The following is a 27,150-nucleotide window of genomic DNA, read 5'->3' on the forward strand; positions in this document are numbered from 1 at the left end:
ACTTATAGGAAAAACAGGTCGTTAAAAACCATCTTGGCCCCTAGTCATCTAAAGAATATAAAAGAACCCAGTACTCAGAGAGGTGTAGAATGGCTCAGCACAAAACCACTGGGTTTTCACAAGTGTGGCATGACAAGATGTACGATGTGTTCACACATACAACGCAAAACCAATTCAATCAATATTACATATTTTAATGAGACCTATGAGTTAAAAACCTTTATGAATTGTGAGTCTACCTTTGTAATATTTTTGCTAACTTGCAGCTGTGGACTTAATTATATAGGACGTACAACGAGAAAATTACGGATCCGTTTTATGGAACATAGAAGGAACATCATTAACAAATGTTTAACTCATACTAGGGTATTCAATTATCCGCAAATTCGCGGCAATTTTTCGCCCGAAATTTTTTCGCGGCAATCGGCCGAAAATTGCAGCGAAAACGCTCCGTTTTTCAATTTTTCGCAAATTCGCGGCATTTTTTCGCCCGAAAATTTTTCGCGCCAATCGGCCGAAAATTGCCGCGAAAACGCTCCATTTTTCGACCTATTCAATTCCGACCGGGTTTCACGTGAAAATTCTTGCAGTGAAAAGTGCAGGTGAAAATGGGGAAATCAGCCTGTACCCCAAAAAATGCTAAACTAACATAGGAAAACAGAAGAGAAGTGTGTTAGAGATCACATTAGAGAGTTTTTGGGGACTTAAATTGTGTGAAATGGCGGTTATATGCATTTTTTTTTAAATGCAAAAAAATGATAGAAAGCAAGTTTTTTTGAGCAAAATAAATGCTCTCATTAAATTTGGGGTACATGAAAATGGGTATAAGTATATATTTGGGTCATTTTAGGGTACTTTAAAAAAAAAGTGGAAACAGACCGATTACTCCCATCTGCAAGCCTAAAAAACACCTGTCCCACTCATAAAGCACCCCAATATACCTGTCCCATACCTTGAACCCCAATTTCCATCACTTTTTACTTTTTCACCCCAAAAATGACATGTCATTATTGGCCAATTAAAAATAATTAAAAACTTCAACGTGCCTAATTAGTCATAAAGGGGGGTGTCCCAGGAGTTCTGTACCATATCCAAACATTTTTACCTTAAAATAGTGACTTTTCCCAACTTTTCACCTGCTTCAGAGAAGGTGAAGTGAAATTAGTGAAAACATGATCACCGATAAATTTTCCAGGATTATTGAATAGGCTGTAATTGCATTTCACGTGAAAAGTCCGGTTTTTCACCCGAAAACCGGACTTTTCACGTGAAAAGTCCGTTATCACTGCTAATTGAATATGGCCCATAGTGTCTCATGACACTATTCTGTAAAACATATGTCTAATCCATCCTGTTTATCAGTTATATGTCTTGAACAGATCGCCCCAACTCCCAGGGGGGGCGATAGATTCAAGAGACTCTGTAGCCGTGAGGTCTATTGGATGCTGAAGTTTAATTCTCTGTACCCTGTCGGTCTAAATGAAACTATGGAATTAAATTCTGTCATTTAGCTAAATGTTTCAGTTTGTTTTGAATTTTCGCTACATAATTTAAGGAACTCTATATTAATAAATCTGATTTCTCTCTATCATTATTCACTTCTTCCCTTTTAGGATGAATTACTTTTAGATCAGTATACTAATCTTTGTATCAAATATCATATGGTCTTATGAAAATGTCATGATGAGTTATCATTCATTCCTTGTTGTCTCTATTCCTCCTGTTATGAATATTCATATCTGTTTCGCTAAAACTCCTCGACTGGCTAACGGGTTGCTATGGGAACTAGAATATCCAATCAGGGCATTCCCCATGTAAACATCTTCTCGGTCTTCCTCGGTCATGTGATCCATACAGGAGGCCGGGTATGTCATGTGGTTAGGCGTCATTTGCGGCGCCGAGATTGCCAGATACGTCAAACATGGGGACGTATGTCCGGTCACGTGACATCGTATGTCACGAACCGGACATAGTCCCATACAGATCCGTCACCTAGCAACCCATTTCTGTTTAGGTTATGTCTCCTCACATGACATAGATTATATCTCTCCATTGGATGGGGCGCCGATCACGTGACCGTAACAGTCACGTGACCGGGACTCTAAGTATTCATGTATCATTTTGAAAGTATGTATCTCCTCGTTATAAAATCGTTTTGATTATCTGATACAGTTTTTGGTGTGTGCGACCAATAAGTATTTTAAGAGATCTAATATTATATGAATTTCCAAAAGGCTTATATGTTTTAATGTTATGTAATCCACTCATGTGTAATTAATTATTGCCACTTATATCAGGTATAAAAGGGCTTTACCCCAGCCACTATTTCACTTGCTCCTGAGGAAGCTGGATCATCCAAACCAGCGAAATAAATAACCGATTAATGATGGACATCTCCAGTGACTCTGGTCCCTTTGAGTGTTACTAATTGCCAATGTGGACATACAAATAATTCAGGCATTTTGTGGCATTATTATTTTATTCATTTATTATTTATTAACCTTCACGGTTTTATACATGTGCAATAAATGTGGTATTTTTTATATTAAGCATTTTGGATTATAGACTGTATTTTTACACATGATCAGCCAGCGCTGGTAGTTGTTTCTTTTTTACTTCTAGAAGTGCACTGGGTGGGTAGCGGGCGTCAGCGACGGAAACGCGGCGGAGGTGCGGGTGTCAGCGGCCGTGGGACGCGGTAGAGGTGCGGGTGTCAGAGGCACCATGATGCAGCGAAGGTGCTGGCGTCAGCAGCAGACAGGGATCCGTAATCCCTGCCTGTAAGACTGCAAAGTTTGGAAGCAGTACCAATTTAAAAAATGGCGCCTCAGTGTTATTTTTTATATTCAAGATGGCCGCTGTGAGCCAATCACGGCTCACCGCGTCATCGCCCCGCCACCTCTGGCTAACTTATATGAGACAGTGCAAAGGAGCAGTTGTCCGATGGTGGAGGAGGAGCAACGAAGAGCTCCTGAACAGGGAAGACGCTGTGGATATCCTGAATTCCTGAACAGAGAAGACGCCGTGGAAGTCCTGAATGGGCGGCGGCCATGAAAAAGAGCTTAAAGGCCGCCGCCCACCAGGTGAAGATGCTGGGGAGGTGGCAGCCATGAAAAAAAGCTTAAAGGCCGCCGTTCGCCAAGTGAAGACGGCAGAAGCCCTGGAGAGGCGGCGGCCATGAAAAAGAGCTTAAAGGCCGCTGTGTTTTGTATTTATTTTAATATTTTCTTTACAAGAGGACTACAGGTGCCAGCGGGCCCGTAATGTCCGGGCATGCTGGCACTTGTGTTTCTTCAAGTGGCGGCATGGTGGGGCAGGCTTGCTGGGACCTGTAGGCTGCCTGTAAAGAACAATATTATCATACCATGAACCCTGCACCCACCTCCACCAGGGGTGCAGGCGTAGCACTGGGCTTTCAGCCCATTGCCGGTTGTTGCTCGGGAGGGGGGACCCCATTTTTTATTTTTTTAGTGGTCCCCACTCTCTGAGGAATTCCAGTCCTGGGCTGACTGGTTTGGGGGGTGTTTAATGTGATGGCAGGGGTCCCACGCTGAGTGTCTTCCCTGCTATGACATTATACCCCTGGCTGATTCAGCTTGGTGAGGGTTTTAGTGCTATAAGGGGGACTATATGGGTTTTATTTTCGGTGTGCGGGGGCGGGGTTTAGCAGCCAGTGCCTCCCCAGCCACTGGTCTCACTGCATATCACTGGTATACACTAAACTGATTCCTCAATTACACAGTAGCTCACAGACTATACTAATTTTCAGATATATAAGACACTTTTACTATTTACAATTAGTGTTAATTTTATAATTTATTTCTAGAAAACCGACATAAAACACTGTACAATCAAGGAATCTGTACCTCTAGACATTTTACCTGAGTCCTGGGTGGGATTTTCCTTCCCTGAGGTATCCGGAAACCTTGAGGTTGCTCCCAGGATATGGAAACTCGGAAAGCTCAATCTGTTCACTGTATACACGCAATAGGGGGAGCTTCCTTTTGAGTGAAAGTAGCATTACTGCAGAGGAGGAATGGTAACATTATTACTAATAAATAAAAAAAATAAATGAAAACATAAAATAATCAATAATATTCTCTCTAGTAAATGTGGGTTAGCTCAAAGAGCAACAAAAATATTGCAATTTGTTAAATTTGTATTAACAGGAAGAGCCACTTTCTACTTGGGTCAATGAGGAAATGGAGAGATGACCAGGGCAAGTAGTGGACAGTTTGAAACTGTCTCTGAACAGATTTGCTATCTCTGGTGGAGAATATCTGTGAGGGCCATCACCATCTATGTGGGGCTCACTGGGACTAGACTTTCAGCCTCAGCATTCTCAACTCACTATGTCCTTTAGTTTAGGATTAGGGAAGCAGATGTAGAATCAAATTGCTTTAGAGTCTCTGGGGATGTCCATGACCATGAAGGAAAGTTTTCTTCCTGTTAATGCCTACAGAATGAAGGGCACCAGCTTTTACTCTTTTCAGGAAAGAGGGAAGTCAGGTATTCTGTGGACATTTTTCTGCTCCTCGTGGAGGTCAGCAGAGAGGAAAACAGGCTTGGCTGGTTTCCAAGCATGCAAACAACCAGTTAGCATGGTGAGCAGGCCTCAAGCCTGGTATCTCCTGTAATGGGGACCATCTGCTTCTCTTTCGGGACTTCATCACCTTCTTCCTGGGGACAAAACAAAATATTTTGCCCTAACATAAACCATTCAGTCCTTGATTTCTTCAGGGGTTGTTATACCAATCCTGGAGGATTATAAATGATTCAGTTTATACAGTAGCCTGTTTTTGGTACAAATTCATTCCAGTCCATTCAACTGATGATGGACAAATTTATGAGTCCTTGAGGCCAGATATCAAAAGTGTGGAGTACGTGTATCTGCATGATCCAATCTGAAAGGAACACCAATGCCTCCTCAGATTTGCCATTCAGTCCCATTAACTACAGTGTGGGCTCTACTGTTTGGCCTGTTCCTGAGCTTCTTACGATGCATTCAACACTTTTGCAGCCGTAGGAGTAGATTTACTAAAGCTTCTGAAAATGAAAGGAGTGGTGTTGCCCATTAGCAACCAATCAGATTTTACCTATCATTTCTCTTTTGCATCCTAGAAAATGATAGAATATGATTGATTGTTATGGGTAAAATCACCACTTTTAAGTTTTAGAAATTTTAGTAAATCTGCCCCAAAGAGTTAGTTTTGAATACCTGAATGCTCCATCCTGCAGGACAGCTACGGGGCTTCCCCTCTACTCCAGTGTCCTCCATGGAGGAATACTTACATTAAATACATTTTTAGTCACTGCCACGTTATCAGTATACAGAGCGGCAGTACTAGGTGTTTGCTGATTCACAGGCTAATTTAATTATCTGAATTTTCTAGTCTGATCCACATAAGTGCTTAGTGTACCAGCCAGTTGTATTCCCCCTTATAAGTTTTCTTGTTTTGCTCATGTGTTTATGTACTTTGTTAGGCGATACTGAACTCTTGTAGCAACTATATGAATAAAGGATAATGATAATAAGTGGATTATTTGAATTTATATTTTATATTATACTAGCGGAATACCCGTGCTTCGCTACGGAATTTAAAGAATAATGCCAATCTCTGTCAGGCTTCCCCAGATTGATGCTGTCAAAATGCTGGTGCTGAGGAGAATAATCTGCCTCCTTCTCTGCCGCCTCTGATGCTGCCCTGCTCAGTGCTGTAAATGCTGGGACCACAGGCCAAGCTCCGCCCGCTGTATGTCAGGTTTGCAGGCTGACTCTATGTCAAAGGTCCTTTATGCCTCTGCCCACACCTGTGTGTGCCTCTGCCCCTACTCGTGTGTGCATCTGCCCTTACCCGTAGGTGTCTCTGCTCCTACCCGTATGCCTATGCCCCTACCTGTGTGTGCCTCTGCCCCTACCCGTGTGTGCCTCTATCCTTACCTTTGGGTGCCTCTATCCTTACCTGTGCATGCCTCTGCCCCTACCTGTTTGTGCCTCTATCCTTGCCTGTGGGTGCCTCTGCCCCTACCTATGTGTGCCGCTGCCTCTACCCGTGGGTGCTTCTGTCCTTACATGTGGGTGCCTCTGCCCCTACCCATGTGTGCCTCTGTGTAAACTGCTTTAGGCATTCCAGAGTTATGCCGAAAACTATGGATTTTTACATGTCACCCCCTTCCCACCCCCACTCCTAAGGGTGCTAGGGGTGTCTTACCCCCACAGTATTTTTTCCCAGATTGTAAGTCATATTATGTGTACCAAGCTTGGTGGAAATTGCTCCAGGATTTCCAGAGTTATGTCAAAAACTATGGATTTTTACATGTCACCCCCTTCCCACCCCCAACCCTAGGGGTGTCTTACCCCCACAGTTTTTTTCCCCAGTTTGTAAGTCATATTATGTGTACCAAGCCTGGTGGAAATTGCTCCAGGCATTCCAGAGTTATGCTTGAACATACATACATGCACACACCTAGATCCATTTATATACATGTATATATATAATTTTATATTACAGTTGTACACAGAGGGCTAGATGTATTATACCCGCACAATCGCTTCCTGCTTTACCTCTTTACCAAGGCGAAGCTGGAAGCAGTAGTGACAAAATGTATAAACATCTTTGATGCTGGAGCGAGGGAGTGAAAACTCCCCTTCTGGAGATCGCTGCCAGACCCCCAAACAGCATATTAGGTGACGCGCTGTGTCTCTCATCTCAGACAGCTCACTGGGCTGCGAGATCTCACGTGCAGCCTGGAGCCGTCAGCCGCTGCAGGAATAAGCCACCTATTACTATAACAAGCATCCAGTTCTGGTACTTTTTTAATGATCCACTTAAATCATCAACAGTTTGTTGTAGTGATTTGATTTAAAAATAATCTGTATATTATTTTTTTGAGTTACTAGATCAGTGATATTCAACCTTTTTTTACTCCCGGCACACCGAACAATATTTTAAAATTCCCAAGGCACACCATCAGTTCCCCACATAAAAAAACAAAAAGCACACATTGGCCCTCACAGTAAAAAAAAAATCCACACATACATTGGCCTACACAGAAAACACAATCACATTGCTCCCTACATAAATCATGTTGCGTCTACATAAATCAATCACATTGCTCCCCACATTATTTATTCACATTGTTCCTACCATAAGTCCATATAAGTCCTTATTCTCTCCACATAAATCCTATTGAAATCCTATTGTTCCCCACAGGAGAAATAAAATAACAAATATTATTATCAGCTGTCCTCCTCCCTGTCCCTCAGTGGCGGGGGCTGTTTATAGTGGAGTACTGCGAATACTGAACAGCGGGCGGTAGGGCAGGTGTGGATGTGGGTGGGCAAGGAAAGCTGTGTATGCAGGCAGGAACTGGAAGATGTGTATGCAGGCGGGTGGGCTGGCTGGGTGGTGAGACGCAGCGGCCGTGACTTATGATATCACATCGGCGCGTCTTCAAGGCATAGGTCACGGCCGGAGCTGCTCTGGCTCCGCGGCACACCTTGTAACTGGTCACGGCACACTAGTGTGCCACGGCACACTGGTTGAAAAAGCCTGCACTAGATGAAGTAACTTTTCCCCAAATAGGAATTATATTAGTTGTACACTATAGAACAATACACATTATTAATTAAGCAAAAGGTGGGTATCCAAACGTCTGATCAAATTATCAATGGATATTTATTTTATATTCCTTATTTCCTTGCTGCTGCAAACATGGGGGATACTCAGCCCCAAAAACTCGTGGAAAAAGTGAAAAACTGTTACAGCGCACAAGAAATTAAGTTAAAAACACAATTATAGCTATTATTCACAGATCAGCATTAATTTTAGTTGGTCCACACAGGTGTGTTGGATAATGAAGCCGGGATGTGGATAAAAAGCCAAGCACTGCCGTACACGTCACTGACTGATGAAGCTGCCGATGTGCTGAATTGCTTTAAGGCAGGGAAACGCGTCTCATATCGACTGTGACCCGAGACCCGTACTGGTATTGTCTTTCTGCACCGCGTGAATCCTCTTCTGTTTCTGGGACCGTCCGCAACTCCGGATAAGGCTTGTTACAAGGTCGTGGAGCACCAGAGCCGGGAGTGGATAGGAGCCCGTTTACCAGAGGGAGGACGCGGTAAAACTATTTGCTATATAACAGCATGGCCATGCCTAACAGCGATTACTAATTCTAACCCTGCAATACAGCCTAATTATGCATGCATATTAATTTCACCTGCTTGGCAAACTAACAACTAGCCATTGGAACATTTGCTACATTATCTGGAGACAATCTCTTTAATTTGTAACCATTTGTGTTACAGGAACTAATACTGCAACAGTTATCCATTTAAGGACTATTCATCTACTTTGTTGCCAATTGGTATTTCTAAACATCTTGTTGTATAGAGTATATTAACACCTGCTGCATATATTGGTAAACATTTTTTTCTGTTAAAAATTGCATTGAATAGTGTTGTGAGTGGTGGTAATTATTGCCTGCTAATAGTAAAATATGACAGGGATTTATTAGGATTCACTGTTCGGTCTTTTTTCAATGTAGCCAGTAAAAGTGGTTTAGGGACAGTCTTTTTATGTATTATATATCTATATTTTAATAAAATTAATTGAATTTTAGTTATTGTTCAGTCTGTCAGCGCTTTTCTAGCTTTTCCTTTTTGTATTGTCTTTTAAAGGGCCTAAACTCTCCTTCTTTAATCTCTTTAATCTCTTGCTACTCTCCTTCTTTAATCTCTTGCTATATATATTGTCGAAATCGAAAAATATTGCAGTACACACATCACGTACAAACTACACACAGATGGCCTCCGTGCGCGTACTTGCTCTGCCGTGCGTGCACATATTTGCAATTTGCGTATGGTCGCTCCTGCGGTCCTGCGTATTAGCGCGTGGTATGGGTAATTACGGTAGTGTTTGTAATCGCATGGAAAAGCCATAAAAACACATTACATATTTAATCCAAATAGTGCACAATGGGGGTCATTCCGAGTTGTTCGCTTGTTGCCGATTTTCGCAACAGAGCGATTAAGGCAAAAATGCGCATGCGCATGGTTCGCAGTGCGCATGTGGTTAGTATTTTAACACAAAACTTAGTAGATTTACTCATGCCCGAACGAAGATTTTTCCTTGTTGAAGTTATCGTAGTGTGATTGACAGGAAGTGGGTTTTTCTGGGCGGAAACTGGACGTTTTCTGGGAGTGTGCGGAAAAACGCAGGCGTGCCAGGGAAAAACGCGGGAGTGTCTGGAGAAACGGGGGAGTGGCTGGCCGGACGCTGGGCGTGTGTGTGACGTCAAACCAGGAACGAAACTGACTGAACTGATCGCTATTTGTGAGTAAGTCTCGAGCTACCCAGAAACTGCTAAGAAATTTATTTTCGCTAATCTGTGAATCTTTCGTTCGCAATTCTGCTAAGCTAAGATACATTCCCATAGGGCGGCGACTTAGCGTGTGCAATGCTGCTAAAAGCAGCTAGCGAGCGAACAACTCAGAATCACCCCCAATGTACACATAGTCTCCCTGCACCACATCAGCAAATTACACTAGTTGAAATGGTATAAGAACAAAAGGATTCACCTTTACAGGACAGGAGGGGACAGAACTAGGTTATAAGGTGGTGTTTGGTATCCAGCTGCAGTTTATATTAAGGGCAATATTCCGGTGTTGGTTTGCAGAAGATCGCACGCTCCTGCGAATAGTTATATGCAGGAGCAGAATATAAATATTAACTGTATTTACTGTACACTTGGTATGCAGCGGGAACCCAGAGGAGACCATCTGCAAGTGCACCTGGAACAGACATCGCCCACCTATTCAAACTGACCTATGACCTCTCCTGTACTGTAAATGACCATCCCTGTGTCCAATGGACAAAGAGATTACAGTTTCCATTGTGTTAGGTTTTGGACTATTGTATAAAAAGCCAGCTGCATGCCCGGTCACACACAGTCTCTGAAGGTCATCTCCCTTGATGACTGAGGACTGGCCGGGAAGTGCAGGCGAAACCAAAAACGTATGTACCATTGACTGTAGCCATTTTTCTATGGTATTGTATTATATTGTTATTGTAACCCCCTTTCAGTAATTATATGTTGGTGTGTCGGAACCCGGCATTTTAAATACAATGTGGTGTCGTGTCTCTTTTCCTTGCTAAGGTTATAAGTGTATTTCAGTCACACGTGAGGTTGCTAAGTGCTCACGGAGTGTCTTTGGGTGTATACGCACTGCATGTACTTTGTACGGACCAGCGCAGCGTTTGTATGCAAAGTACGTACACGGTACGGGGCTTTGTACGCTAACTGTGTAAAAAGTACGTAGGCCAAGGATTGATTACAGCAGCCGCAGCGGCTCCATCTAAAGTGTATTGAATGTCTTTTTAAAGTGTTGCTTTTAGTCCTGTATGTAAATCGACGTTTACACTAGTAATTCTGTTTTTGATCAGGACAATTTGTTTTGGTGAGGGTCCCAGAGAGGTCGAGCGGGGATCTGGAATGGGTACTGATGGCGAGTACGAATTTGTAGGATCTCAGGAGCAGCACATCACTCGAGCAAAGGCTGGTATCAGTAAGCGCTCTGGTAGTCATGGAGCTCGGAGGCAACGTGAAGGGTTATTGTCTGATGAATATTGTATCTGTAGGAATTGTGAGAACATAGTTGAAGGTGGGTGCATCCAGAGATGTCAGTCCAACATTAATATCGACATGGACCGACATCCGTTGAGTGATTACCACTCACTAGTGGGTAAGGTCTTAAACCAGACAGAATGTTGGGTGTGCTCACAGGTACCTCAAGGACAGAGTAAGTCAGGATTAGTACCATACCCTTTAGCAATAGATGAGGTACTTGAATTATGGGGTGGGAGACCGGTGGACAAGAAATTCAATATCTCTAGGCTCCCAAGCTTGAAGCTCCAGCAGTACAACGTAGATAGGTCCCTGTTGTGTTTCAATATTTCCAATTACCGAAAACCCGGAAATTGGGAAGTGACTTGGAATAACCATACAATGACTTTTTCACACAGAGCTGATAGGATTCCTATTGACTTTGAACTTGTACGCCAGATAGCCAACACTGGGAGGTATTTTCGGTATAGGTATACTCGTGGAAGCAAGACCATGTGGGTTGGAAAAGTATCGTCAGGGTATTGTGCCCATATCATCCAGCCCGATACTTGTACTGAGAAAATGAGAGAACTAGGGATTGGTTTCTGTACATGGAAAGTTTGCAACATGGTGATGTTACATTTTGTCCCCTATGTTCTCCCAGATGATGCCTATTTCATATGTGGGAGGAAAGCGTACAAGTGGCTTGCTCCGAGCTCTGAGGGATTGTGTTACATTGGAAGGGTACTACTGGAGGTCATGACCATAACCCACGATAAAATGAAAGACGTTCACCGCAGTGCTCAGAATCCTTATACTCATACCCACTATGAACACATCATAAAGAGACACCTCATAGATAGGGCAGAGCACGCAGCCTCTGATTTGATCCATGAATCCACCGGGATTCAGTTCCTTCTCGCATTAAATATCACCCGTACTGCCAGAGGAACTATAAATTATAGGTACATCCATGCGCTAGCGAACTTGATAGACAATATCACCGAGATGTATGATGACACCTTCAGGTATACAGGAAGGGAGTTACAAGCCTACAAGAAGGAACTGATCCAGCACAGGATGGTCCTTAATTATGTTACAGCCGTGACAGGTGGGTACTGTGTTACTCTGGCAACTCAATATGGTGTGAAGTGCTGTACATATATTACGAACAGCACTGACGACCCCACAGAGATCATCGATCAGAAGATGGACGAGATCTTACAGTTGAAGTGGGAGTTCAGGAGGAAGCACAACCTTACCTTAGCGAATGTGGGTAATGAACTGACCAGCTGGGTCTCATGGTTGAACCCACGCAAATGGTTCTCAGGGTTAGGAGAGTGGGCACAGAATGTCATTATGAGTGTGGGGAAGTTTCTCCTTTGTATCCTGGGAGTCATCATAATTATTGGTCTGATATTCAGGTGTGTTCAAATTCTAACGCGGCGCAAGCGCAGCACAAATTTGATGAGTCTAAGGAGCGAGGGCGCTGTTACAGCAGCAGATTTAATTTATGACCCCTCAATAGAAACTGTGATATGATAAGGATTGTAAAAATTAATTTCATGGCCTGTTTCTTTCACCTGTTTTTCTCTGTCTCCCCCTCTGCCCAGATACATCCAACCGGAAAATACATCAACCCTACCCAAAATGTTTATGTGAATGTATTTTTTATATATGTGTCTTCTATTCATCTCTGCAACCTCCAGTTAATGGCACACATAGTCGACAGGTGTTATACACATATAGTAGCATTCACATATGTTCCCCCTCCATGTATCATCAACTAAATGTGCTCCCCATTTGTTGGAATAAGAAGCCGAAAAGAGCTCGGTAGTGTTTGTTTGCCCATTTATAGACCCTTGAGAGGGATTTAATGTATACTTCGCAATACCTTGAAGCTTATTTAGAACATATACGGCACGATGATACATGCCCCTCAGACATTGAGTCATACATACATGCTTTTACTATCCCACTAGGTCATACATTTCCCACCTACAACTCTCCCCCGATCATCTTCTGTATATATTGTATAGGTAATATTTTTCTGTTTATTGATTAGTCAGTGGCAGTTATTGATGACTGCCAAAGGGTGGACTGTCGAAGTCGAAAAATATTGCAGTACACACACCATGTACAAACTACACACATATGGCCTCCATGTGCGTGCTTGTTCTGCCGTGCGTGTGCATATTCGCAATTTGCGTATGGTCGCTCCCGCGGTCCTGCGTATCAGCGCGTGGTATGAGTAATTACGGTAGTGTTTGTAATCGCATGGAAAAGCCATAAAAACACATTACATATTTAATCCAAATAGTGCACAATGTACACATAGTCTCCCTGCACCACACCAGTGAGTTACACATGTTTAAATGGTATAAGAACAAAGGGATTCACCTTTACACGACAGGAGGGGACAGAAATAGGTTATAAGGAGGTGTTTGGTATCCAGCTGTAGGGTATTTTAAGAGCAATATTCCGGTGTTGGTTTGCAGAAGATTGCACGCTCCTGTGAATAGTTATGCGCAGGAGCAGAATATAAATATTAACTGTAATTACTGTACACTTGATATGCGGCGGGAACCCAGAGGAGACCATCTGCAAGTGCACCTGGAACAGACATCGCCCACCTATTAAAACTGACCTATGACCTCTCCTGTACTGTAAATGACCATCCCTGTGTCCAATAAATAAAGAGATTACAGTTCCCATTGTGTTAGGTTTTGGACAAATGTATAAATAGCCAGCTGCAGGCCAGGTCACTCTCTCAATCTCTGAAGATCATCAACCTTGATGATTGAGGACCGGACCGGGAAGCGCAGGCGAAACCAAAACGTATGTACCATTGACTGTAGCCATTTTTCTTATTGTATTGTATTGTTGTTATTGTAACCCCCTGCAAGTAAAGAACCGTTGGTGGGTCAGATCCCAACATAGTCTTTGAAATACAAATTGGTGTCGTGTCTCTTTCCCTGCTAGTGTTATATAAGTGTAATATAGTCACACGTGTAGCTGCAAAGTGCTCACGGCGTGTCTTTGTGTGTGTACGTACTGCGTGTACTTTGTACGACCATTGGGGCGTTTGTACGCAAAGTGCGTACACGGTACGGGGCTTTGTACGCAAACTGGGTAAAAAGTATGTAAGATAAGGATTAATTACAGCGGCCGCAGCGGCTCCATTTAAAGTGTATTGAATGTCTTTTTAAAGTGTTGCTTTTAGTCCTGTAAGTAAATCAACATTTACAATATATATAGACCATAATTAAAATAAAGTAAACTTTTATTAAGCACTTACAGGTGCCACCAGGAAGACAGCAGGCTGCAGAGGACGCCAGACAGCCATTAATAAGATTCATCTCTGGAGTCTTGGATAGTGGAGGGACGGAGGTGGAGATCAGGGGGAACCACAGCTAGTAGACAAATAGCAGCCAGGAAGAATCTGCTGCACAACCCGCGATCCGTGGGTCTTTAAAGGGACGGGGACTAATGGCAGGAGGGGAGGGGCTTAAATTGTGGTCCGTAAAAAGCAACAAAAAAATATTTTTTTTGTCAGGGGGGGGTTCTGGGTGCTCAGAAACCCACCCTGCGTGCACCACTGGATTAGATCGCACATTTGTCCTCAGCTTGGTAACTAATTAGAGCATATTAAAATGAGATTTATGGTAAGAACTTACCTTTGTTAAATTTCCTTCTGCGAGGTACACTGGTCTCCACAAGGATTGGACCATGGGGTGTAGAGTAGGATCTTGATCCGAGGCACCACCAGGCTCAACGCTTTGACTGTTCCCAGAATGCACAGCGCCGCCTCCTCTATAACCCCGCCTCCCTGCACAGGAGCTCAATTTTTAGTTAACCAGCCCAATGCAGTAGCAGGAAAAGAGACGACAACAGTTAGTAGCCACACACACCAGACTCGCACGACAGGAGAAGTGTCAGCGGCTAATGCCATTCCAACCCAAAGAAGCTAAGTGCGTCAGGGTGGGCACCTTGTGGAGCCCAGTGTACCTCGCAGAAAGAGATTTAACAAAGGTAAGTTCTTACCATAAATCTTGTTTTCTGCTGCGGGGTACACTGGGCTCCACAAGGATTGGACCATGGGGATGTCCTAAAGCAGTTCCCTATGGGACGGGACGCACTGTAGCGGGCACAAGAACCCGGCGTCCAAAGGAAGCATCCGGGAAGTGGCAGTATCGAAGGCATAGAACCTTATGAACGTGTTCCCCGAGGACCATGTAGCCGCCTTGCACAATTGTTCAAGGGTCGCATCACGTTGGGCCGCCCAAGAAGGTCCAACAGACCGAGTAGAATGGGCCGTGATGTGAGCAGGAGCTGACAGACCAGCCCTCACATAAGCATGTGCAGTCACCATTCTAATCCATCTGGCCAGGGACTGCTTGTGAGCAGGCCAGCCACGTTTGTGAAATCCAAACAAAACAAAGAGAATCAGATTTTCGAATAGAAGCATTTCTCTTCACATAGATACGGAGAGCCCGTACCACATCCAAAGACCGCTCTTTGGAAGACAAATCAGGAGAGACAAAGCCCGGAACCACAATCTCCTGATTAAGGTGGAACGAAGAAACCACCTTAGGCAAATATCCGGGATGAGTCCTAAGAACCGCCCAGTCACAGTGAAAAATCAGATAAGGGGAAACTACAAGTCAAGGCACCCAGATCCGACGCTCTTCTAGCAGAGGCAATAGCTAGCAAGAACACCACCTTAAGGGAAAGCCACTTAAGGTCAGCTGAACCCAGGGGTTCAAACGGAGGCTCCTGCAACGCCTCCAAAACCACCGACAAGTCCCAAGGGGCCACAGGCGGGATATAGGGAGGTTGGATACGCAACACACCATGAGTGAAAGTATGAACATCAGATAAAGTCGCAATTTTTCTCTGAAACCACACCGACAAGGCCGAAATATGAACCTTGAGGGATGCCAGACGCAGGCCTAAATCTAGGCCCTGCTGCAGAAAAGCCAAAAGTTTGGCTGTACTAAACTTGGAAGCGTCATAATTATTAGATGCGCACCAAAGAAAGTAGGAATGCCAGACCCTATAGTAAATCCGCGCAGAAGCCGGTTTCCGGGCCCGCAACATAGTTTTAATGACCTCTTCAGAAAAACCCTTAGCCCTCAAGACGGAAGCTTCAAGAGCCACGCCGTCAAAGACAGCCGGGCTAGGTCCTGGTAGACACAGGGGCCCTGATCGAGGAGGTCTGGGCGTTGCGGAAGTAGAAGTGGACGCTCTGACGATAGGCCTTGCAGCTCTGATAGGCATTGCAGGTCTGAGAACCAGTGCCATCTGGGCCACGCCGGAGCTATGAGAAGCAGATTTCCTTTTTCTTGCTTGAACTTCCGAATTACCCTGGGCAGGAGTGACACAGGAGGGAACACGTACGGCAGCCGAAACCTCCTCGGCACCGCCAGCGCATCCACGAATGCTGCTTGAGGATCCCTTGTCCTTGCTCCGAAGATCGGAACCTTGTGATTGTGTCGAGACGCCATCAGATCTACATCTGGAAGACCCCACTTTTCCACTAGGAGTTGAAACACCTCTGGATGGAGGCCCCACTCACCGGCATGCATGTCCTGACGACTGACATTTCCCAATTTGCTTCCCAGTCCGCTTCCCCAGTCCGCTTCCCAATTCAGGACTCCCGGAATGAATATTGGCCATATGGCCAGTAGATGGCGTTCCGCCTAACGTAGAATCCGTGAAACTTCCTTCATTGCCAAACGGCTTCGAGTGCCGCCTTGATGATTTCTGTAAGCCACTGTGGTGGCGTTGTCCGACTGTACTTGAACAGGATGGTTCTGAATTAAATGTTGTGCCAGGTTCAATGCATTGAAGACTGCCCGCAATTCCAGAATGTTGATCGAGAGGAGAGATTCCTCCTTGGTCCACCGACCCTGAAGGGAGCGCCCCAACCTCTTAGACTGGCATCTGTCGTCAACAGGACCCAGTTGGATATCTAGAAGGGACGGCCCCTGCACAATTGTTGGTCCCGGAGCCACCAAAGCAGCAACAGACGGACCTCCGGAGTCAATGAGATCATGTGAGACCTGATCCGGTGAGGCAGGCCGTCCCACTTGGCTAGAATCAGCCTCTGGAGGGGGCGAGAATGAAATTAAGCATACTCCACCATGTCAAATGCTGAGACCATGAGACCCAGCACCTGCATTGCCGAATGTATCGACACTTGCGGACGAGAAAGGAAGCAACGAATCCTGTCCTGAAGCTTCAGGACTTTCTCCTGAGACAAGAACAACCGCTGGTTGTGAGAGTTCAATAGCGCTCCCAGGTGCACCATGCTCTGAGCAGGGACCAGGGAAGATTTCTTCCAGTTGATGAGCCACCCGTGGGCTTGTAGAAACCGGACCATCATATCCAGATGACGTAGGAGAAGTTCTGGGGAATTTGCCAGGATTAACAAGTCGTCCAGGTACGGCAGTATCCTGATCCCTTGACGGCGGAGTACCACCGTCATCACCGCCATGACTTTGGTGAAGACTCGCGGAGCCGTTGTTAAACCAAAAGGTAATGCCCAAAACTGGTAATGGAGGTTGCCAATAGCGAACCTCAGATATTGCTGATGTGACGCTGCTATAGGAATATGCAGGTAAGCATCCTGTATGTCCAGGGAGACCATGTAGTCCCCAGGCTCCAAGGCCAGAACTATAGAGCGAAGGATTTCCATACGGAACTTGAAAACCTTCACAAACCTGTTCAATGCCTTGAGGTTGAGAATGGACCGGGAGGACCCATTCGGTTTCGGGATTAGAAATAGCGGAGAATAGTACCCCTTGGCCCCTCTGAACAAGAGGCACCTGTACTACAACTCCTGTATCCAGGAGGGTCTGTACCACCGAATGCAGAGTGTTTGCCTTTGTCTGGTCCAACGGGACATCTGTCTGGCAAAATTGAGGGGGTCGGTTTTTGAAGGCTATGGCGTAACCTCGAGTGACGACTTCCTGTACCCAGGCATCTGAAGTGGTCTTCAACCATTCCTGGGTATACCCTAGAAGCCGGCCCCCCACCCTGGGATTTCCCAGGGGGAGGCCCGCCCCATCATGCGGCAGGCTTATCGGTCTTGGAAGCTGGCTGACGGGCAGCCCAGGCTCTTTTGGGCTTCGGCTTACCAGGTTTGGAAGTGCGGGCCTGCTTGTGGTATGCCTGACCTTTTGCTTTACCTGAAGGGCGAAAGGGGCGAAAGGACGTACCTTTAGCCTTCGACACAGAAGGAGCGGTATTTGGCAGACAGGCAGTTTTGGCAGTAGCCAAGTCAGCCACTATCTTATTTAAGTCCTCCCCAAACAGAATATCTCCCTTGAAAAGGAGTACCTCCAGGGTTTTTCTAGAGTCCAGATCCACAGACCAGGATCTCAGCCACAATATCCGGCGAGCCAGGACTGACGTAGTAGAGGCCTTGGCTGTTAGGATACCGGCATCAGAAGCCGCCTCTTTAATATATCGAGAAGCTGTGACAATATATGACAAGCACTGTCTAGCATGGTCAGAGGAGATTTCAGCTTCTAACTCCAAGGCCCATGCTTCAATAGCCTCGGCAGCCCATGTAGCTGCAATAGTGGGCCTTTGCGCAGCACCCGTGAGGGTGTAAATCGCTTTTAGACAACCCTCGACACGTTTATCCGTAGGCTCTTTTAGAGACGTGACGGTAGTGACAGGTAAGGCTGAGAAAACCACCATCCTAGCCACAAGTGAGTCCACTGGAGGAGGCGTTTCCCAATTCTTAGACAGCTCTGGTGCGAGGGGGTAGTGAGCCAGCATCTTCTTTTGAGGCACAAAGTTCGTACCCGGGTTTTCCCAGGGTTCCTGACGTATATCCACTAGGTGGTCAGAGTGAGGTAAAACTTGTTTAACCACCTTCTGACGCTTGAACCTATCTGGTTTCTTAGGAGGGACGGATGGCTCGGGATCATCCGTAATCTGTAGAATTAACTTAATAGCCTCCAAAAGATCAGGAACATCCACATGTGAACTACCCTCCCCATCAGCCGTATCTGAGTCAGAACCTGTGGGGTCAGTGTACGTGCCGTCTTCATCAGACGAGGTGTCAGTGGCAGCAGTGGATTGTGAGGAGATAAGAGCTCGCTTAGAGGACCCCTTGGACTTAGGTGAGCGTTTGTCAGACTTTTTAGTAGTCAAGGACTGGTTCAACTTCTTCAATTGAGCAGATAAATCGTCCACCCACGGCGGGTTAGCTGCAGGGACCACATACGGGTGTACCGGCATTGGGGGTCCCATAGGGGGTGTTAGTTTATGAACTAGCGTATGCAAAAGCGTGGAAAAGGTCGCCCACGGTGGGTCAGTATGTGCCTCTATTGCCACAGTCCCACTGGGGGGCAAAGAGCCCCCAGAACCAGAGCCCACAGCTGCTATATTCTCCCCATAAGGGTCCGTGGCTTCAGCAACACCTGTAGTGTGTTCAGCCCCAGAACCGTTACCCTCAGAAGCAGACATGATATAACTTGCAGTATGAGGTAACACAGTACAATTATCAGCAGCACTATACCTCTAAACCCAAACCCCTGCGCAGTGTAGTCAGCACTAGCAGAGATAAAGGAGAGATATGGTGACTAAATCACAGAGAAAAATACGTAATACAGTATATCTTTGTGAAAATCCTATATTAGATAAAACCTGACGCACCAAGCCCCCTCAGGTTATAGAATATAGGGATAGCAAGTTGAGTGAAAGACACGAAATGGACAACACTCAGCTATCAAATGCACACACAGAAAGTCACAGTTTGTACAATGCAGAGGTTATTACTGACAATAATAGTGCACTGGACCAGCTTACACAGCTATAAAACAAGAGATATAACAGTACACAGTAAGAACTGGATGTATATCACAGGGTAATTGTACTATAAAACCCTGACTAAATGCACTCTTTCTTAACTATCACTGTCTAAAAAGGCAGGTAGAATACTTAAGTGTCATGTAAAGACACAGCGCTGACAACCAGGTAGCTTTACATAGGAGGATTTGCCCAAGCAGTCCCAGGAACAGTGAGCTGAGGGATAATGGCGCCGCAGACACTGACAGGGAGTGAGGAAAAGACAGAGATGCAGCTCCAGGGCGGGAACACTTGCTAGAAACGGCGCCCTGGGGCTGAGGGGGGGCTTCAGGTCTAAGCCTTATCCCCCTGCTGGCAAAACCACCGGGTACTGTGGGCGATATAAAAATCGGTTTACAGAGAAAACCTGACCTGCGCCCATGCCCTGGTGATCTAGTGGGATCGCCTGTACTGCCACAGTGTCCACCGCCAGCGCGCGCGGCCCGCCTCCCACTGACCGCGCCGGATCGCGATAAAGACCGGGTCCCGCAAGCGGGACCCACTTACCACCTCCCGAAGCGCGGCCACGCGATCCTGGAGAGCCCCAGCCGTGTGTGTCTAATGTGAAGAAGACCGGAGCCTCCGCTGTAGGTACCCGGCAACCAGGGCTTGGGAGTGTACAGCGCCGCTGGGGAGAGCTGGAGCTGCAGCAGTGAATGTCTCCTGATAGTTACCACCGCTGCTGCCCTTGAAGTCTTCACTTTTTTCTCACAAAAAAGCTCTTTTTAGAGCTACCTGGAGCATCCCCCCTGTTAAGTGCCTGCTTACTGCAGCACCAACTTACAAAACTGAGCTCCTGTGCAGGGAGGCGGGGTTATAGAGGAGACGGCGCTGTGCATTCTGGGAACAGTCAAAGCTTTGAGCCTGTTGGTGCCTCGGATCAAGATCCTACTCTACACCCCATGGTCCAATCCTTGTGGAGCCCAGTGTACCCCGCAGCAGAAAATAACCATTTGTTCCTGTGTTTCTGTATATATTATTCTGTCCTCCACAGCTGCAAGAGTCTATTGCAAATTCAGTGATGTAAATACACCTGATTTAGTAAAGCAGAAAAAGTAATATAAATTGTGCGTGGAAACTTTTAAGCTGCTTGTTAGTAATAATGCAAATAAAGGCCCTCATTCCGAGTTGTTCGCTCGGTATTTTTCATCGCATCGCAGTGAAAATCCGCTTAGTACGCATGCGCAATGTTCGCACTGCGACTGCGCCAAGTAACTTTACTATGATGAAAGTATTTTTACTCACGGCTTTTTCTTCGCTCCGGCGATCGTAATGTGATTGACAGGAAATGGGTGTTACTGGGCGGAAACACGGCGTTTCAGGGGCGTGTGGCTGAAAACGCTACCGTTTCCGGAAAAAACGCAGGAGTGGCCGGAGAAACGGTGGGAGTGCCTGGGCGAACGCTGGGTGTGTTTGTGACGTCAACCAGGAACGACAAGCACTGAAATGATCGCACAGGCAGAGTAAGTCTGGAGCTACTCTGAAACTGCTAAGTAGTTAGTAATCGCAATATTGCGAATACATCGTTCGCAATTTTAAGAAGCTAAGATTCACTCCCAGTAGGCGGCGGCTTAGCGTGTGTAACTCTGCTAAATTCGCCTTGCGACCGATCAACTCGGAATGAGGGCCAAAGTCACTTCAACATGTCTGGCCAGACCGTGATTAGGATTTTGTATGTTTAGAATTAGGGTGTGCAGTTTTAAGGTGTTCCCACTTCCCCATAGAATATAATTAGATTCATTTTTACTCATAGTTAATAAAGATTATGGTGTTTTAACGTGACTGTTTTGAGTGTTAAATGCACTGCACATTTTTGATCTCACTTGGGTCTTGCCTCCCTAGGATATATTGTTTAAGAGTTCAGCAGTGGCACCCCTGATAGCTAATTACAGCATATTAGGATGGGAACTTGTGTTTTGGCGAGCAATACTTAACGGTTTGGTGCTGGATTTTTTGAGGATTTTGATATCCACGATATATCACTCGTGACTAGTACATATATGCCTGCATTGTTTAAAATTTTGCACATACCGATCCCAGTGATATTTCACACTTTATGAGAGTGGTGCAGTAAAAAATAAGTGTATAATGTTTTTTTCCTAAATGTTTTATATATGAAAAGTTCATTTTTTAGGTTTTGTTGTCTATTAAAATTTGTCAACCTTAAATAAAAATAGTACACATATCGCGTTTCAACAAATTAATACCTGTTCAGAATTTCATATCAGAATGCCCAATAGTGCTTGCCCAATCACGCACAAGGTTTGTTTATTTTAACTTACCAGCTACAACATCCACAGACTTGTTTGAAGGCCCACAATACATAAGCATTCGCCTACCAGGCTCTTCCTCTTCATTACCCGTTGGGGTCTCCTGATGCTGGTTCACCTGATTGAACCAATAAACCAGGTGAGCACCAACAACAGTTTTTCCTGTGCCTGATGGGAGAAAAGGATTCTCAGGTTAGTAGTATATATGTATGGATCGAACAATGGCTATTGGTTTATGGTAGAATAACACTTACCAGGTGGCCCTTGTATGAGGGTGAAGGGCTGTGTTAGAGCTTTGCGCACAGCTTCTGTCTGACTGTTGTTTAGAGGTGAAAAGTCTGGGAGAGTAAAAGACCTCTGGGACTTAAACTTAGTGTTCAAATCTGAAAGACAGAAGAGGAGAGATGTAAGTATGCAGCAGACAATGTACTGCCAATGTTTTATTTCTGCACAGCATTGGTTGCTCTGCCTATGCCGATCATGATAAACAGCTGCTAACTGCTCTTCCATATTGCCATACCTTTACAGATGCACACTACTAAACACAGGTACACCTCCCATATTGTCAGGATCCATATATACACCTACATTTTATCATGATTAGTCATTTAAATACCTACATTTTTTCTTGATCAGCCCGTCATAAATTTTGCTGTTACATACACCTCTATTTTGCCATGATCATTTATTTATAAATCTCCATTTTGTCCTCATCCTTCATACACCTCCATTTTGTTCTATTCAGTCACTGGCATATCTATAATGGGTGCAATGTGTCTGGTAACACAAGCCCCTGGGTCCAGGAGGGTCCACACCACACAACCTGCACCAATTTATTGAATAATAACACCCTCAGAGTCCCATGTTAGCAGCAGTGCTACACAGATCACCGGGAAGATGGCGTGGTGGCCATTTTTCCACACACGCAGTAGGAAAAATGCTGGGAAAATGGCCACCGCACTATTTTCCAGGGAGAGCTGCGCATGTGCACTGGACTCTGGTACATTGTATGGTCTCTACTTACCCTTGTGCTTAAGAGTTCCACTGCACTGCCAGTGAAATGAGGAGGCCTGTGTGCAGTCTCCGTCTGGGCCTTCTGCTCTCTTGCTGGCAGTGCAGTGGAACTCTGAGCACTAGGGTCACTAGAGACCCTAGTGCTGTAACAGAGTACTAGAGACACCCCTCTATTCAGCCATACATATATCTCCATTTTGGCATGATTCGTCATACACTTGTCATCAGACATTCATATATAATTTTTTCATGACAATTAATTTATATATTTTTGCTTTGTCATGATCAGCCATTCATACACCTTCATTATGTCATGATCAGTAATATAGCCACCTCCATTTTGTTCTAAACAATCAGAACCTTATTTTTAAAATTTAGATTCTGTTCTCTCATACACATATCCATCTCCATTGTATTCTACACTCTCTTCTATTCCGGTATTGATCTTACATCCACCTGCATCTTATTCTATGAATCCCTGCTGCATCATCTCTATGCTATGCTACATAGTCTCCCTGGGTCCGTACCTCGATCAGGAATCTGTTTTCCAAGCACAATATTCTTTGCGAGTTCGGAGGCACCAGCTAGTTCACCCAGAGCCATCTCCTTCCGTCTGAGGGGGCAAGGACAAAGCATTCCCTATTATAATCAATCTAGGATAAATCAAACGAGTTGGGCTTCAGAGGGCACTAAAAGGGATAGATTCATTCTAACAGATTAAAAATAGGTTAAGCTTTCCAAAATGTAAACATATGGTTTCATTTTCTCTAGACTGATGTTTTGAAGACCATGGAGATTTGGGTATTTGTGGGGAAGCCACAGATGCCTTGTGTGTGTGTGTGTGTGTGTGTGTGTGTGTGTGTGTGTGTGTGTGTGTGTGTGTGTGTGTATGTATATATATATATATATATATATATACACGCATATGTGTGTGTGTATATACATAAAGAGCATCCGGCGGAAAGTATTCACAGCGCTTCACTCTTTCCACATTTTGTTATGTTCCAGCCTTATTCCAAAATGGAAATAATCAATTTTTACCTCAAAATTCAACACACAATACCCCATAATAACAACATGAAAAAAATGTTTTTGACATTTTTGCAAATTTTTTAAGAATAAAAAACTAAGAAGTCACATGTACATAAGTATTCACAGCCTTTGCCATGAAGCTCAAAATTGAGCTCAGGTGCATCCTATTTCCACTGATCATTCCCGAGATGTTCCTACAGTTTAATTGGTGTCCACCTGTGGTAAATTCAGTTGTTAGGACTTGATTTGGAAAGGCACACACCTGTCTATATAAGGTCCCACACTTGACAGTGCATGTCTGAGCACAAACCAAGCATGAAGTGAAAGGAATTGTCTGTAGGCACAAATCCGAGGAATGGTACAGAAAAATATCTGCTGCTTTGAAGGTCCCAATGAGCACAGTGGCCTCCATCATCCGTAAATGGAAGAAGTTTGGAACCACCAGGACTCTTTCTAGAGCTGAACAGCGTCAAAACTAATCGATCGGGGAGAAGGGCCCTAGTCAGGGAGGTGACCAACAACCCGATGGTCACTCCGTCAGAGCTACAGCATTCCTCTGTGGAGAGAGGAGAACCTTCCAGAAGGGTAACATTTCTGCAGCAATCCACCAATCAGGTCTGTATGGTAGAGTGGCCAGATGGAAGCCACTCCTTAGTAAAATGCACATGGCAGCCCACCAGGAGTTTGCAAAATGCACCTGAAGGACTCTCAGACCATGAGAAACAAAAGTCTCTGGTCTGACCAGGCACCACTCAGTACCAGGCCAATACCATCCATGGTGGTGGCAACATCATGCTGTGGGGATGTTTTTCAGCGGCAGGAACTGGGAAACTAGTCAGGATAGAGGTAAAGATGAATGCAGTAATGTACAGAGACATCCTGGATGAAAACCTGCTCTAGAGTGCTCTTGACTTCAGACTGGGGCGACGGTTCATCTTTCAGCAGGACAACGACCCTAAGCACACAGCCAAGACATCAAAGGAGTGGCTTCAGGACAACTCTGTGAATGTCCTTGAGTGGACCAGCCAGAGTCCTGACTTGAATCCGATTGAACATCTCTGAAGAGATCTGAAAATGGCTTGGCACCCATGCTTCCCATCCAACCTGATGGAGTCTGAGAGATGCTGCAAAGAGGAATGGGTGAAACTGCCCACAGATAGGTGTGCCAAGCTTGTGGCATCCTATTCAAAAAGACTTGATGCTGTAATTGCTGCCAAAAGGTGCATCAACAAAGTATTGAGCAAAGGCTGTAAATACTTATGTACATGTGATTTCTTAGTTTTTTATTTTTAATAAATTAGCAAAAATCTAAAAAAAAAAAATTTTTTTCATGTTATCATTATAGGGTATTGTGTGTAGAATTGTGAAGGAAAAAAAATAGGATTTTGGTACCTACCGGTAAATCCTTTCCTCGTAGTCCATAGAGGATGCTGGGGTCCACATTAGTACCATGGGGTATAGACAGGTCCACCAGGAGCCATTGGCACTTTAAAAGTGTGGGCTGGCTCCTCCCTCTATGCCCCTCTTACCAGACTCAGTCTAAAAACTGCACGAGGAGACAACATACTTCGAGAGAAGGACTTAACACAGATAGTGGTGAGATTCATACCAGTTCACACATACCAGGCACGTCAAGACAACTAGCTTGAACTATATAGCAACGGCTGAAACATTACTTACCAAGTAACAATGCAGTACACAACTAAACAAAGTGGTACTGAACCAAATAACAACAGCAGGAAAACGAAGCGCTGGGCGGGCACCCAGCATCCTCTACGGACTACGAGGAAAGGATTTACCGGTAGGTACCAAAATCCTATTTTCTATTACCTCCTAGAGGATGCTAGGATCCACATTAGTACCATGGGGATGTACCAAAGCTCCCAGAACGGGAGGGAGAGCACAGAGGCTACTGCAGAACTGATTGACCGAACTTCAGATCATCGGAGGCCAAAGTATCGAACCTGTAGAACTTTGCAAATGTGTTCGACCCAGACCAAGTTGCCGCTAGGCAAAGTTGTACTGCTGAGACACACCGGGCAGCCGCCCAGGAAGACCCCACCTTATGAGTAGAGTGGGCCTTAGCAGATTTTGGACACGGCAGTCCTGCCGTAGAATAGGCATGCTGGATAGTGAACCTAATCCAGCGAGAAATCGACTGCTTAATAGCAGGATACCCAATTTTCTTGGGATCGTATAGGATAAACAGAGATACCGACTTCCTGTGATGAGAGGTTCTCTTAACGTAAATCTTCAGACCCCTCACGACATCCAAGGACTTTGAAGTAATTGAGTAGTAGCCACTGGCACCACAATAGGTTGGTTGATATGAAATGCCGACACAACCTTTGGAAGGAACTGCTGGCGAGTACGGAGCACCGCTCTATCCTCATGGAAGACCAAGTAAGGGCTTTTACAGGATAAAGCCCCCAGCTCAGAGACACGCCTAGCAGAAGCTAAGGCCAACAAAGTGACCACCTTCCATGTAAGAAATTTGAGCCCAACCTCCTGTAGAGGCTAAAACCAATCCGACTGGAGAAACTGCAACACCTCGTTAAGGTCCCATGGCGCCGTAGGTGGTACAAAGGGAGGTTGGATATGCAGAACCCCCTTCAAAAAGGTCTGAACCCCAGGGAGGGCAGCCAATTGCAGGGCTGAAATCTGGACCTTTACAGATCCCAATCTCAGCCCCATATCCACTCCTGCCTGCAGGAAGAGGAGGAAACATCCCACTTGAAATTCCACCACAGGAAACTTCTTGGACTCACACCAAGAGACATATTTCTTCCAAATACGATGGTAATGTTTAGACGTTACCCCTTTCCCATCCTGTATGAGGGTAGGAATCACTTCTTTCGGAATACCCTTCCGAGCAAGAATCAGGCGCTCAACTTCTATGCCGTCAAACGTAGCCGCGGTAAGTCTTGAAAGGCGAACGGCCCCTGCTGCAACAGGTCCTCTCGAAGAGGAAGAGGCCTTGGCTCATCTTGCAGTAGATTCAGAAGGTCCGTGTACCAAGCCCTTCTTGGCCAGTCTGGGGCAATGAGAATCGCGTGAACCCTTGTTCTCCTTATGAGTTTTAGGATTCTTTGGATCAGTGGGAGAGGTGGAAACATGTACACTAACTGGAACAGCCACGGAGACACCAGGGTGTCCACTACCACTGCCTGTGGGTCCCTCGACCTGGAACAATAACGCTGAAGCTTCTTGTTGAGACGAGAGGCCATCATGTCTATTTGGGGTAGGCCCCAAAGATCTGTTACCTCCTTGAACACCTCCGGATGGAGACCCCACTCTCCCGTGTGGAGATCGTGTCTGCTGAGGAAGTCTGCTTCCCAGTTGTCTACTCCCGGAATGAAGA

The 27,150-nt window shown here is 45.2% G+C and overlaps 1 protein-coding gene across 4 annotated transcripts in view; it reads right to left on the bottom strand.

Moving 5' to 3' along the window:
- HELZ2 (helicase with zinc finger 2) overlaps window positions 1-27,150 on the bottom strand; it is a 200,538-nt gene that overhangs the window by 54,299 nt on the left and 119,089 nt on the right. For all 4 annotated transcript variants that reach the window (XM_063959139.1, XM_063959142.1, XM_063959141.1 and 1 more), the window contains 4 exons: window positions 23,285-23,370; window positions 21,998-22,126; window positions 21,756-21,911; window positions 3,882-4,023 (listed from right to left, as the gene is read on the bottom strand). In XM_063959139.1, coding sequence (XP_063815209.1) covers window positions 3,882-4,023; window positions 21,756-21,911; window positions 21,998-22,126; window positions 23,285-23,370 — 513 coding nt within the window. The remainder of the gene's footprint in view (window positions 1-3,881; window positions 4,024-21,755; window positions 21,912-21,997; window positions 22,127-23,284; window positions 23,371-27,150) is intronic.

Source organism: Pseudophryne corroboree, chromosome 3 (genome assembly GCF_028390025.1).
Source record: "Pseudophryne corroboree isolate aPseCor3 chromosome 3, aPseCor3.hap2, whole genome shotgun sequence".
NCBI classification, from domain to species: domain Eukaryota; kingdom Metazoa; phylum Chordata; class Amphibia; order Anura; family Myobatrachidae; genus Pseudophryne; species Pseudophryne corroboree.